Source organism: Carassius auratus, chromosome 1 (genome assembly GCF_003368295.1).
Source record: "Carassius auratus strain Wakin chromosome 1, ASM336829v1, whole genome shotgun sequence".
Taxonomy (NCBI): Eukaryota; Metazoa; Chordata; class Actinopteri; order Cypriniformes; family Cyprinidae; genus Carassius; species Carassius auratus.
Genome location: NC_039243.1, coordinates 695,245 through 710,027, shown reverse-complemented (window position 1 = coordinate 710,027; position 14,783 = coordinate 695,245). Strand labels below are relative to the sequence as shown.

Genomic DNA, 14,783 nt, shown 5'->3' with positions numbered 1-14,783 from the left:
TGGTTGCTACATTTGCTTTTAAAACAATGTCTGGAAAAACAGGTGCAAGCTTTGATGCCTCCCTGTACACCAAAATATTATTAATCCAACCCAAATTTGTTGCTAAAGTGTGTGCAACCCCTTTGTTAATTTTAAATCATTCCAACAAAAGACTTTGATTATAATATTATCAAAGCCCAGTTGACCTCACAACTTTTAATAATGTCTCAGACATAACACATTTACAACAAACATAGTAAATAAAGTGTTATTGGGCAGTAAATGCATACACATACATGACAACAAAATTAAATAAACCTTCAATTTGATTTGCAAACTTGCCAGTTTAGACATTTAGCTAATCCTTGTACAAAAAAGAAGCTTTTTTTTTTTTTAGCAATTATCAAAAGTCAATTTTTTTTTTGTCTTTTACTGATTTTAAAAGGGTCATGCTTTTATCTCAACCAGCCTTGACTATTGTAATAGCCCTTATAAACTGTGTTAATATTACTTCTCTTGAAGATGTTGATGGCATTTTATTTTGGATTATTGTCTTATAATCACAGTATGTGTATGCTCAATACCTTTTTTTCTTTCATTTTTCATCACTGAAGATGACTACATATCATTTTCAAACAGGTGTGCTTTCTGCTTGAAATGACATGATGTGGTGTATGGAATCTCCCAAGTGGTCAATAACATGGGCAGGAGCTTATGACCTTTGCCCTTGTCAGCCCCCTGGACCATATTTTACAAATCTGTACCCAAAAGTGAGCTAAACCTGACAAAATCTCCAAAAACCTCCCTTTAGGAATGTCCTCATTTGTAAAACTGGTATAAAAAATAAAGAGAGAGAGAGAGATAATGGAGGACCCTCTAGGAGGGAAATAACAAGGCTTTGAGCTCAGTTATGTAGAGCCAGACTCTTTAAAACCTCATGGAAAAAAAGCACAGTGGGAGGATGCAGTAATTTCAAAACTACCATAAACAACATGTTCATGTTTGTAGATACTGGCCAGGATTGAATATATATATATATATATATATATATATATATATATATATATATATATATATATATATATATATATATATATACACACACACACACATACATACATACGCGTGTGTGTGTTTGTGTGGATAATTTTGGTAATGTTCACTCAAAAATGGAGTAGCATAAACTCAGATCATCAAGGTGATAAAAAGACTCCATCTAATATTTGATAATTAAATTCTATTCAATTCAAGTTTATTTGTATAGTGCTTTTTACAATACAGATTTTTACAAAGCAACTTTACAGAAAATTAAGTTTCTACAATATTTAGTAGTAGCTTATAAGTAGTGACTATCAGTTTGTGCACATATGACAGGATTTTTCAGAAAAAATAATACAAGATGTAGTCAGCCAGACGATGAACATTATTAACAGCAATTATTATATGATGCAGTCACACTTGTAGCAATATTTGTTAGTTCTGTTTTTTGATTCAGGGTTAGCATCATCTGAGGTCCTCTGAGGGGGTCAGCATCATCTCTTCTCAGGTGTTCTGGATCCAGACTGGAGCTTGTGTAAATCCTAGTTACCACAGGATGTTAATCCCGTGGCAAAACATAGAAACAAATAGAGACATCATTAGCATAGCTGCTGATCCAACAAAGTAAAATTAATTAGTTTAACCCAAGCTCAAATTCAAATTTCTAATTTGAATTATTTACAATAATATTTAAATATGTAGGCTATGCATGTCTGTGTGTGTGTGTGTGTGTGTGTGTATATATATATATATATATATATATATATATATATATAATTTTAATTTTATATGTTCAAATAAACAAACAAGTTTAAGAAGAATGCGCATTTGATCGGATACAGCTGCAGCCACAAATTATGAGATTCGAATGCTTGGCGAAAGATTAATTTTTAATCTAGATTTAAACAATTTTATATTTTATTTTAATATTAATTTATTTTATAATAAATGAATAATACTATATAATAATGAGAATAGTGAGTCAAATGACAGTGTAAGCAAAGTCAAAAGTTGTTTATTCCAACGCGCTACTTAACAAGCATTTACTCTCTCCCTTTAACATGATTAATGCACAACCTTTTGCCTGGACGGTGAGCTTTTTAGCAGCTCTTCGTGTAGTCCAAAACACTACATTTAAGAACGCATGTAAAAGGCTAACAGTCTGTCACTCCCCCGAGTCAGTATTCCGCGCGCAGACGCGTCCACGCGCGCCACAGCCAGAAGTTCCATTCTCACGTTTCCAACATAGGCGCAGCTTCACAGCAGGATTGCGCCTCTCAGACACAACGTTTCTCTAAGATTCCACTCATTTATAGTGTTTTACGTTTCCCCTCATCAGAAGACAATCAATTGGTTTCATTTTGGATTAAGAAGAAAAACGACAAGAAATAAAAAAAAAAACTTGAAACCTGAATGAAAACATTTCGAAACTTTTCATCATCAGTGGAGAATTTGCTGCCTGAAGTAAATGGACTATCACATGATCCTTGGAAATGCAGTTTTGAAGGGTGCTGTGAATCAAAATCATGCCGGATTGTTATTGGAATAATCTCCTGTTAACAAAGTTAACACACGGTTTGTTCTTAATGCTCTTTGATGAAATCTGAGTTCAGGATTGCAACAGCGCTTCCTAACTTTTAAGCAATGATACCATCTTTTTAGCTGAATCATAAACGTGACGTTTAACACCTATATTTCACCTCTCTGTAAATATACTAGATTCACCATAAGAATGTGTTAACTTTGTGTATTAATTCACGTGGAAAATAAAATTAATAGTGCTGATTCGACTGTTGTGTCTCTCTGCAGTTTAAGGTGTTTGCTGCTCTGCTGTGGAGATCAAGATGGGACGCTTTTATGCTCGGGTTGTGATTATGCTGGTGATGGTAGCACTGCCTGTAGTGGTACGGTGTTGCCCACGGCCATGTGTCTGCCACCAGCCCACAGAGGTTCACTGCACATTCCGCTCCTTACTTAAGTTGCCTGCTGGCGTGCCCAAACAGGTGGAGAGGATGAATTTGGGGTAAGAATGACCGTGTCCTTCATTTATTATTCTTAGAAACTGCTTTTTCCTTTGTCTTCTGATATCAGCTTTCTTAAAAAAAGCTCTGCAGCACACCCACTTCCAAAAATGATTTATCTTGTGAAGATTATCATTCAGGTCATCATCGTAACATAATGAAACTGTTTTAAGACATTTAATCCAAGTGGGCTCATCTGTAGGTTAGTGGGAATTTCCCTTGATGGTGCTAAATGGCAGAGATATTTAAACCATTTTACAGGTGACCTTAAAAATCCACAGGATGTTTAGGATTCTCCCTGGAAGGATTTAAGATTATAGTTTAATTAGGAAGACAGTGGCTAATTGTAACATTTTCTCTCCAGTGAATATTTCTCAGTCTATGTTTATATTAGTCTGCAGATGCAGTTGACTGTATAGCTGACACAATGTAATCTGTCATGAGTTATTTTAATAAATTATATCAATAAACATCAAAATGATTATAATAAAGTCATTATGTGGATTTAAATAAGCAAATATTGAAGAGTTTGGGATTGTTTCATTATTGAGGTGATTGACATGTTTCTGGCATGTTATATTTTGCAACAATTATTTTAACCCTATCTGAAGCAGTGGGTAGCTTTTTATTTCTCAAACAACCATGCTGGAAGACATACCCATGTGCATAACCTATTCCAGGTTGACAATTGCAAGATTCACCAGGCTCAGTTTTGTGAAATAGTGGTTCAGTGAGCTTGAGGAATCATTTTCTTATATGAACTGGCCACCACAGAGTCTTCAGGATGTGCTGAAGTCGACTTTACAGAGTGGTTTGACTTTCCCATTGTCATTACAAGATCTCGGCCAAAAATGAATGAAACTCTTGATGAAAATAAATGCTCTGATTCTGTATGCCGTTGTCGAAACAATATGTCACATAAAAACACATAAGACAACTTGCCCTGACCTCAAATGTACGAAAAATTATCCTGGCAAAAAAAAAAAAAAATCAACGTTTCAGTTATAGTCTGCTTAGTTGACCTGTGTATTGTGTTCACTTGGTTACCCAATGGCAATTACAAAAATAAGATGATATTCACTATGATGACAGAATTCACTTAATTATTTAAAATAATTAAAAACAATAACTAGGCATGTGAAACCAAACTGCTTGATGGAGAAAATCCATATGTAATTATACTTTCAATTCAAACCATATGTAGTCTTTTGAAAATAAAAACTAGATTTGGTCTCTCTAATTAAAATGAATTCAATTGATCCTTTTTGTGTGTGTGTGTGTGTGTGTGTGTGTGTGTCTAAATCTGCAACATCACTGCATAGTTTACCATGTTATTGACCCCTTCTTATGACCCTTCTTCCAGGTTTAATACTATACATAGAATAAATTACAGCTCTTTCACTGGGTTACGAAAACTGGAGCTTCTGTTAATGCATGGCAATGATGTGCATCATATTCCTGATGGAACATTCCTTGACCTTATATCCCTGCAGGTACTGTCAACTATTTCCTTTGAAATAGAAATCATTATTCATGTACAAAAATTTTGCAATAAGATGACATTGAGTTAAAATTTGTACTAATATAAATAAATTAAATAAATATATATATACAGTTTAATGCATATTTTTCCCCAGATGCTGAAACTAAGCTATAATAAACTGAAGGTAATTAGTAGACAGACCCTTATGGGTCTCTGGAGTCTCACTAGGTTGCACCTGGATCACAACAGACTTGAGTTCATCCATGCTGATGTATTCCAAGGCCTCACTTCTCTTCGCTTTCTCCAACTGGAAGGCAATCAACTTCAGCAGCTCCACCCAGCCACCTTTTCCACTTTCTCTATTTTTGGACACTTCCCAGTTTCCAGCCTGAAGCACCTGTACCTGTCTGATAATTTACTGAGCACTTTGTCACAGAAGATGCTAGCAGGCATGCCCTACCTGGAGAATCTTTCCCTGCATGGGAACCCCTGGACCTGTGACTGTCACATGAGGTGGTTCAAAGAGTGGAATAAAAATTCACCAGGTATTTATCATCATGATTGCCAATCATGTTGCCGTTAAAAAAATAATTAAAAAAAATAATGTTCTATTCAGATTAAAGGGAAAAGTAATAGAAATCATAAACTGTAAGTATCATCTCATAATGATCCGCATATGATTATATAATGTTTTTTTTAAATATAATTAATTATACTGTTCTCAATTAGTTGAAGAACTGTTTCCAGTGCTTTTCATTTTATTTTATCTTGATGAATGTCCATTTACTTCAAACCACCTGTTTGTTTGTTTGTTTGTTTTTGTCAGGTGTGCTGAAATGTAAGAAAGACAAAGGCTATCCAGATGGCCAGCTATGCGCTATGTGTTTCTCTCCAAAACAAGTAAAGAAGAAACAACTCCAGGAGTTGGAGAAACCCACTTGCAATAGTCCCATCATCAGCACGGCTCACAGAGCCATTTCCCAAGAGGACACAGAAAGTGACCTCTTGATGGCTGATGAATTTCATCAACCCCTTGGAAACATTTCCCTGGGTCTGTCAGATGAACACGGACATCAAGTAGACCTGGAATGTCTTGTCACTGAGCCAAGAGAGCTGTCTAGCATAGGCTGGGACTATGTTAACCAGTATCAGATATTAGCAAATGTGACTCTGACATTAGATTTAAAGTGTGCAATTGACAGGTCCAGTTATGAGAAGTTGTGGAGATTGATTGCATATTACAGTGATGTTCCAGTTCACCTTCGCAGGGAAATTATGTTGAGTAAGGAACCTTACACAAGCTTCAGGTATCAGCAAGATGTTGAAAGGGATGCTCTTCACTATACAGGAGTAAAAGCTAGCATAGCCGCTTACCCACCCTGGATACTGCAGTCATCAATGGACCTTCAGCTAAACAGAATTCAGTCTACAAGTAAAAGTGTTCGACTAATTCTCACCATGTATATGACTGAAGTTATGGAAAGGGAATCTATAAGACAGCAGAGTAGGGGCTGGGCTGTAATTGAGTCCAAGAATGACACTAGAACAATGCAGGTTGCTGTCGTGGGAAGTCCTGCTGAGATAAACTGTTCCATGCATAGCTCAGGGAACGAGTCAGTTAAATGGATGCTACCTGATGGCTCTACTTTAAAAACACCTTTTAGCAGTGATGACAACAGGCTTTCAGCATCAAGTGCTGGTCTTCTTGAAATTAAATCTGTGGCTCATTCTGATTCAGGAGTATACTACTGTATTGCACAGGCTTCAGATGACCTTACTATTCTTCCTTTTCGCCTATCAGTGGAGGAGTCCTCCAGTCCACCTCCTGGAGGTGAAGGAGTAACTGAACCAGTTACAGGATTCACAGGTGGAGCTTTTTTCCTTCCATGTGTTACCACTGGATCCCCTGATGCTTATATACACTGGATTCTCCCTGATGGTAGCATTGTAAACAAGAGGGTAAACATTTCAAGGATATCCGTTGCTTCAAATGGAACTCTGATTATTCGACACAGTCAGCTTTCAGACAGTGGATACTATAAGTGTATAGCAGGAAACCAGCATGGGATGGATACTTTGGCCACAAATGTAATAATATCAAGGGCACCAGGTTTACTCTCATTACAGAAGTACTCAAGTAGCCCTCTACCTGCTGAGGGAGTTTCCACCAAAGTCATTGTGACAAACAACATGGAGTCATCTGGGGATAAAGAACCTGAAGAGTTTTTAGAGAAAGTGCTTCCCAGGAAAGTGGATTTACCCAATCAACGGCGGGTACCGAGCATGGGAATAAGGGGAGGCCATCCATTCAGGAATTCCTGGAGACGCCCTGCTACTCCAAGGAGGAGGGTTGGAACCCCAGTAGTGGATAGGGTTAACACTGTAGAGTCAAGAAGAAAAATGAACATGTCAAACAACCAAATAGACCCAAAGCACTGGGCTAGCATTTTGTCAAAAGTTCGTAGTGGTGGAACAAGTTTAAAAGCAACTACTCCAAACTTTGTTCAGACCAGTACAAACAAAATACAGGAGTCAGAGGCTGCCTACACAAAGCAGTCAGAAATTGCTAACAAGATTGAAGGATCGTCTGCAGAAGGTACAACTAAAGAGGTAAGCAGGGCACCAGTAAAGGATGTGTTGTACTCAGTCACAATGTCACAGATGCCCATTGAGGCTACTGAATACAACTTGGATATGAGCACTCAGAATTCTGAAGACACAAGACATGCTAAATACCAGATAGCCGCTCCTGAAACAGATCCAAATTTAGATTTATTTACAGTTACCACGTATATCACACAACCCACAGTTGGACCACAGATGACCCATTTTACTTTAGGAGATTCAGAGGTTGAAGAAGGAGTTGCAGTGAGCAGTTTGTGGAGCACTGCATCATATGGAACCCATTTACAGGAAAACAAAGGTCACACAATGGATGGTGGCATAATAATTGAAGCAATTCCAAAGTCTGATGGCAAAGATGAGGAAGAACACATGGTTTTACAAAACCCTGAGGATGTGAGAGAAGTTTATCAGGGAAGGATGGATCACAGCTTTGCATTGACCACAGCAAAAACCTTCTCAGAACCAAATACAGAAACTGCTGTGCACTCTTTTACTGAATTTCTTACTACAATTAAGGAAGGACTACATACCCTCCAAAAGCACATAACTCAGACAAAACATAATGTCTCAAAAATTCCACTGCTTCTTACTGTGACAGCAACCACCAAACCCACTTCAGGACATAAAACAACTTTAATTAATTCGCTTAAAGCCTCTTCCTCACATGCTAGGAACTCATCCAGTTTGAGGAAGAGGAATGGTGGAAGACAAAGAAAGACTAATCGAATTAGAACCCAGACAAACAGTTCTAAATCATCAGTATATGTCACCAATGTCACCCCACAGCCCACTTCAGCTTCAATTGTGGAGGTTACAAATGGGTTTTCAGTCACTAAGACAACTGCCTCCTCTCAAACTAAAATAGAAACATCTTCATTGGCCAAAAGTGCAGGAGCCAAGATGAATACTGCTAGTCCATTAACTGACAGACTACCACCATCACTAGGCAAAATGACTCATGAAGGGAACACAGATCTTTTATTCAGTGGAAGGAATAACAAAACCCATAAATCCAAATCTCAAGAAAAAGTATCTATGGCAAAGTATAAACACTCGTTTGATTTTAAGCCAGATCATGAACTTAAAATAGTACCAGTGTCTCCATCAACAATTAGTACTTTTGGAAGAGAACAAGAAAAAGCATCTATACAGAAAGAAAAAAAATCCACCTTCTCCCCCCATATTCCAAATCCTCCTGAGAAGGCAGACATTCATGAGTGGTTTACAAGCATGCATGTCCCTGCAGCTAAAACATTTAAAGAGACTCAACAGGAAAAAATTACTAGAGACCCCAGCTTGATCCCAACACCAGACAACTCTAATGTAAAATTAGAAGAACTTCCAGGTGCAAGTCCAGCTAAAACAAACAACCATCATAACCCAACAGAGACTGTAACCATTCTGTCATACAAAGAGCTTGAAGAGGAGTTTCCAGGGAGGGAATTCTCTTCATCTTCCCAAAACACCCAGAATGAAATCCTCAAAAATGATTTGGAAATCCGATATGGTTCAACAACAGCAGCCACTACAGTTTTTGAGGGGGCACAACAAAGTTCACAGGTTCCAACAGGCAGCCCCAAAAGCTCTCCAGTATTAGTGGTTTCAACAACAAAACCAAGCAGACTTTCAACTGGTAGCATTCACAATAGAGAAAATTCTTCTTTATCCATGAAACCTTGGGCTCCATCAGAAAATACTGATGTGGCTCCAGTTACAAAAGAAAACATTCTTGCAACAACAACAGCAGCTGTGAAATCTCTTACAGTACATACTCATATGTTTTATCCAAAAACACCCACTTCTGCAAGTATGCTAAGTGAACTAGACAATGCAAATCACATTCCTGACAGTGAAAAATACATTAGTAAAATAGAACCTCCAATCACACAATTTCCTTATCAGTTAGCTAGCATTTCTGAGGAAACTGGGTCTCAAGAATTAGAGAAAAACATCTATAAAAAGACCACTAAAAAAACACTCACGACTCAACCACTTCACTCAACAGTATCCTCACCCAAACAAAAACTTCCTGGTAGGCCAGGTGTTCAGGGTAGAGGAAGCTCTTTGGTACATTATGCCACATCAGGAGGACCTCAACAAAGACCAACAGCAGTGCCTGAGGATAGAGGTAAACCTCGGATCACCAGCACAGACATTAGATCAGTAACAGCACATGCTGAGACTAATGCCTATTTGCCTTGTGTGGCTGTGGGGAAGCCCAGCCCCTTCCTTTCATGGACTAAAGTATCCACAGGTAGGACAGATATGGTTTATCATTATTTAACAATATTAAAATTAAAATGTCAATACATTGTTGACACATGCATGTTGAAATACAGTATTGTTCAAAATAATAGCAGTACAATGTGACTAACCAGAATAATCAAGGTTTTTAGTATATTTTTTATTGCTACGTGGCAAACAAGTTACCAGTAGGTTCAGTAGATTGTCAGAAAACAAACAAGACCCAGCATTCATGATATGCACGCTCTTAAGGCTGTGCAATTGGGCAATTAGTTGAAAGGGGTGTGTTCAAAAAAATAGCAGTGTCTACCTTTGACTGTACAAACTCAAAACTATTTTGTACAAACATTTTTTTTTTCTGGGATTTAGCAATCCTGTGAATCACTAAACTAATATTTAGTTGTATGACCACAGTTTTTTAAAACTGCTTGACATCTGTGTGGCATGGAGTCAACCAACTTGTGGCACCTCTCAGCTGTTATTCCACTCCATGATTCTTTAACAACATTCCACAATTCATTCACATTTCTTGGTTTTGCTTCAGAAACAGCATTTTTGATATCACCCCACAAGTTCTCAATTGGATTAAGGTCTGGAGATTGGGCTGGCCACTCCATAACATTAATTTTGTTGGTTTGGAACCAAGACTTTGCCCGTTTACTAGTGTGTTTTGGGTCAGTGTCTTGTTGAAACAACCATTTCAAGGGCATGTCCTCTTCAGCATAGGGCAACATGACCTCTTCGAGTATTTTAACATATGCAAACTGATCCATGATCCCTGGTATGCGATAAATAGGCCCAACACCATAGTAGGAGAAACATGCCCATATCATGATGCTTGCACCTCCATGCTTCACTGTCTTCACTGTGTACTGTGGCTTGAATTCAGAGTTTGGGGGTCGTCTCACAAACTGCCTGTGGCCCTTGGACCCAAAAAGAACAATTTTACTCTCATCAGTCCACAAAATGTTCCTCCATTTCTCTTTAGGCCAGTTGATGTGTTCTTTGGCAAATTGTAACCTCTTCTGCACATGCCTTTTTTTTAACAGAGGGACTTTGCGGGGGATTCTTGAAAATAGATTAGCTTCACACAGACGTCTTCTAACTGTCACAGTACTTACAGGTAACTCCAGACTGTCTTTGATCATCCTGGAGGTGATCATTGGCTGAGCCTTTGCCATTCTGGTTATTCTTCTATCCATTTTGATGGTTGTCTTCCGTTTTCTTCCACGCCTCTCTGGTTTTGCTCTCCATTTTAAGGCATTGGAGATCATTTTAGCTGAACAGCCTATCATTTTTTGCACCTCTTTATAGGTTTTCCCCTCTCTAATCAACTTTTTAATCAAAGTACGCTGTTCTTCTGAACAATGTCTTGAACGACCCATTTTCCTCAGCTTTCAAATGCATGTTCAACAAGTGTTGGCTTCATCCTTAAATAGGGGCCACCTGATTCACACCTGTTTCTTCACAAAATTGATGACCTCAGTGATTGAATGCCACACTGCTATTTTTTTGAACACACCCCTTTCAACTAATTCAACTAATTGCCCAATTGCACAGCCTTAAGAGCGTGCATATCATGAATGCTGGGTCTCATTTGTTTTCTGAGAATCTACTGAACCTACTGGTAACTTGTTTGCCACGTAGCAATAAAAAAATATACGAAAAACCTTGATTATTCTGGTTAGTCACATTGTACTGCTATTATTTTGAACAATACTGTATATCCTGTTTATACTGTGCTTAAATTGCCACTTTTTTTCCTGCAGGTGCAAGTGTTACACAGAACACCAGGGTTCAAAGATTTGAGGTGTCCTCTAATGGTACACTCATAATCCATAATGTGATTCCTCTGGACCGGGGTCAGTACCTCTGCAGTGTCCAAAACCTGTATGGAGAGGATCAAATTTTAGTTAATTTGATTGTTCTTGCTGAAAACCCCAGAGTGCTGCAACCTCGCTTCAGTGAAGTCACAGCATACCCTGGAGAAACTGTTCAATTTGAGTGTCAGTCCCAAGGGCATCCTCAGCCTCGGATCACCTGGGTCTTTCCTGATAGGGAATTGGTACATTCTAGTGGACCTACTCATGGCAATCCTGAGAACAAGGTTTCAATCTTACCCAATGGCACACTTCACATGAAATCGGTCAGTCACATGGATCAAGGAATTTATAAATGCATTGCTAGCAATGCAGCTGGTGCTGATACCATATCTCTTAGATTGACTATTGCGGCCTTGCCACCTATCATTCAGCAACCAAGAAATGAGAATATCACTCTTCCAGAAGGAAGCACTGCATACTTGAATTGCACTGCCACGGGTGTCCCTCCCGCTGCCATTGGCTGGATTACCCCTGATGGAATGCAGCTCCGTCCCTCACAGTTTATTAATGGACGTAACTTGTTTGTATTCCCTAATGGGACCCTCTACGTTCGTAGTCTCTCTCCGACAGATGCAGGGAGGTATGAATGCTCAGTAACCAATGTGGTTGGCACTGCATGGAGGGCCATTATTTTGACTGTAAGGAAGTCCGTAATATACTCAAGAGCCAAGATTACATTTTCTTCGCCTCAAAAAACAGATGTGGTCTATGGGAGCAGGTTGCACCTGGACTGTATTGCGTCAGGGAATCCAGAGCCCAGGATCATCTGGAGGACTCCATCCAAAAAGCTTGTGGATGCTCACTACAGGTAATATAAACACTTCACTGAAGCACATCTCCTTTGCAGGAAATTACAGTCTGGGTTTATACACTTCATAACAATGTGCACGAAGCTACTGTCTTCCTTTTTTTCCCTTTCTGAATTTCTCTTGCTACTTAAAGCATGTGGCTAGATTTTCTGTTTTCATAACTTTGTATCCTGTTTTGACTGATGAGAGATGTTACCATGTGCATGCAAACAATAACTGCTCCTCTAAAAGAATGCACAGCAATACTAATAATAATAATAATATTAACATTTTATATTTCAGTTATGATCAAAGGATCGAAGTGTCTGCCAATGGTACGCTATCCATCGTCTCTGTGACAGAGAAAGATGATGGTGAATATCTCTGTGTTGTCCGCAACAAAATCGGGGATGATTTTGTGCCCTTTAAGGTCAGCGTCATGGCAAAACCTGCTAAAATTGAGCAGAAGACAGAGGCTAATAGAAAGGTGGTGTATGGAGGAAACTTAAAAGTTGACTGTATGGCATCTGGACTACCTGACCCTAAAATCCAGTGGGCACTGCCTGATGGCACCATGATCAACAGTGTCATGAAGTCTGAACGTAATGTTGGCAGTCGAATTCGCAGGTATGTTGTCTTTGACAATGGAACCCTCTTCTTCAATGAAGTAGGGATGCATGAAGAGGGTGACTATACCTGTTATGCTGAGAACCAAGTTGGAAAAGATGAGATGAAAGTGCATGTAAAAGTAGTTGCAGATGTTCCTGTGATTGTGAATAAGACAAATAATGTCATCAGGGTCCTGTACGGAGAATCCGTCTCTCTGCAATGCAGTGCCAAGGGTGAGCCAACACCTCTTATATTGTGGTTTTCACCCACTAATAGAGCCATAACTTCAGGTTCAGACAAGTATTTTATACATGATAATGGGACTCTAGTAATTCGGAAAGTTCAGCGATTCGATGGTGGGAACTATATATGCCTTGCCAGGAACAGTGCAGGGCAGGATCGCAAAGTGACCAGAATAGAAATCCTTGTCTCTCCACCTACGATTAACAGCCTCATAGGCACCACAAACTCAATGAGGGTGTCTAGTGTGAGAGATCAGCAGAAACTGATCGACTGTGAAACTACCGGTACCCCTGTTCCACGTGTCACATGGGTTCTTCCAGAAAATATTGTACTCCCTGCACCATATTATGGCAGTCGCATGACAGTACATCGCAATGGCACTTTGGATATCCGTTCGGTGAGAATGACCGATGCTGGCCAGTTAGCCTGCATTGCTCGTAATGAGGGGGGTGAAACAAAGCTTGTTGTCCAGCTTGATGTAACAGATATTTTACAGAAGCCAAAACTCAAGAGTCCTAAAATGGAGTCGCTCTTACTGACTGTAGGCAGGACCATTAACCTTAACTGTTCATTTGAGGGGTCACCTACCCCACAGCTGACTTGGATCCTTCTAAATGGCTCCCCTCTGCTGAGTGGTGCACAATTCAATAAATTCCTCCACAAGTCAGATGGGACTTTGGTCATTAGTAACCCTGCTCTCTCGGAGGCAGGCACATATCGTTGTTTGGGACGCAATGCTGCTGGAGTGGTTGAAAGAACTGTTACATTAATGCCAGGGCACAAGCCAGAGATCAATAACAGGTATAGCTCACCTGTTAGTATCATGAATGGGCAGAGTTTACATCTGCACTGCTTGTCAAACACTGACTCTGTCCACCTCGGCTGGACCCTGCCGAGCGGGATGGTCTTAACCCGACCTCAAAGGGCTGGCCGTTATGCTGTTCTTCCCAATGGAACCCTCTCAATCCAACAGGCCTTTTTCCATGATAGAGGCTTATACACCTGCAGGGCCTCAAATGAATATGGAAGCTCCTTGCTAACTGTCCCAGTCACCATAATTGCATATCCACCCCGCGTCACTAGCGGTCCAGCTCCTGCCACCTATGCTAAAAGAGGAGTAGCAGTACAACTTAACTGTGTGGCAATAGGGATCCCCAAAGCAGAAGTTGCATGGGAGACCCCAGACCGAACACAGCTTATTGTCAACCCCCAGCCACGGCTGATTGGGAACAAGTACCTCCATCCTCAAGGTTCCTTAATCATCCAGAATCCTACAATAAGAGATGCTGGATTATACAGATGCACAGCCAGAAATGTGGTTGGGGTTGACTCAAAAAGTACATACCTTTATGTGTACTAAGAAATACAGGACAGCAACTATTCATATGCCCAAGGAACTGTGACGTTGAGCTGGAACACAGCTTAATAGCAATAGCATTTCTCAATGTGAAATATAGAAAGGAATCAGCCCATTACATTGTATTTTATTAAAGTTTGCAAGTGAAAGGTACTATTCTTCAAAATCTTGGTATGCGATTTGTGTAATGTAACCAACCTACTGATATTACAAGGCACCTTTCTACTTTTTCTTTTTGACAATGACAGTTTATGTCTAAATGTATTGATGAAATATATATATATATATATATATATATATATATATATATATATATATTTTTTTTTTTTTTTTTTTTTTTTGTAGCCGTGATTAATAATATGTATGATATATTCTGACTTTCAAAGCCGATAATTCAGAATATTTCACAAATCAGGGATACAATTATTTTAATAATGCATCAAATAAAGAAAAACATCTAATTATTCAAAACAATCCAATTAAAATAGATGTTTTCTGCAATTTTTTTTTTTT

At 39.0% G+C, this 14,783-nt stretch overlaps 1 protein-coding gene across 1 annotated transcript; it reads left to right on the top strand.

The window, feature by feature from the left end:
- Nucleotides 1-2,129: 2,129 nt before the first annotated feature.
- LOC113111142 (matrix-remodeling-associated protein 5-like) lies at nucleotides 2,130-14,534 on the top strand. The gene is made up of 7 exons (XM_026275671.1): nucleotides 2,130-2,592; nucleotides 2,827-3,040; nucleotides 4,402-4,531; nucleotides 4,676-5,066; nucleotides 5,348-9,400; nucleotides 11,160-12,081; nucleotides 12,365-14,534. Exons 2-7 carry the CDS (start codon nucleotides 2,862-2,864, stop codon nucleotides 14,271-14,273), a joined length of 7,584 nt encoding a protein of 2,527 aa, XP_026131456.1. The 5' UTR covers nucleotides 2,130-2,592; nucleotides 2,827-2,861; the 3' UTR covers nucleotides 14,274-14,534.
- Nucleotides 14,535-14,783: the final 249 nt, after the last annotated feature.

What these genes read in the sequence shown, in the direction of transcription:
- LOC113111142 (XM_026275671.1), top strand. Translation starts at nt 2,862, where the DNA reads ATGGGACGCTTTTATGCTCGGGTTGTGATTATGCTGGTGATGGTAGCA. An exon ending in TTGACCTTATATCCCTGCAG is followed by an intron (nt 4,532 to 4,675) that starts GTACTGTCAACT and finishes ATTTTTCCCCAG; the next exon opens with ATGCTGAAACTAAGCTATAA. An exon ending in CTTGTGGATGCTCACTACAG is followed by an intron (nt 12,082 to 12,364) that starts GTAATATAAACA and finishes TTTATATTTCAG; the next exon opens with TTATGATCAAAGGATCGAAG.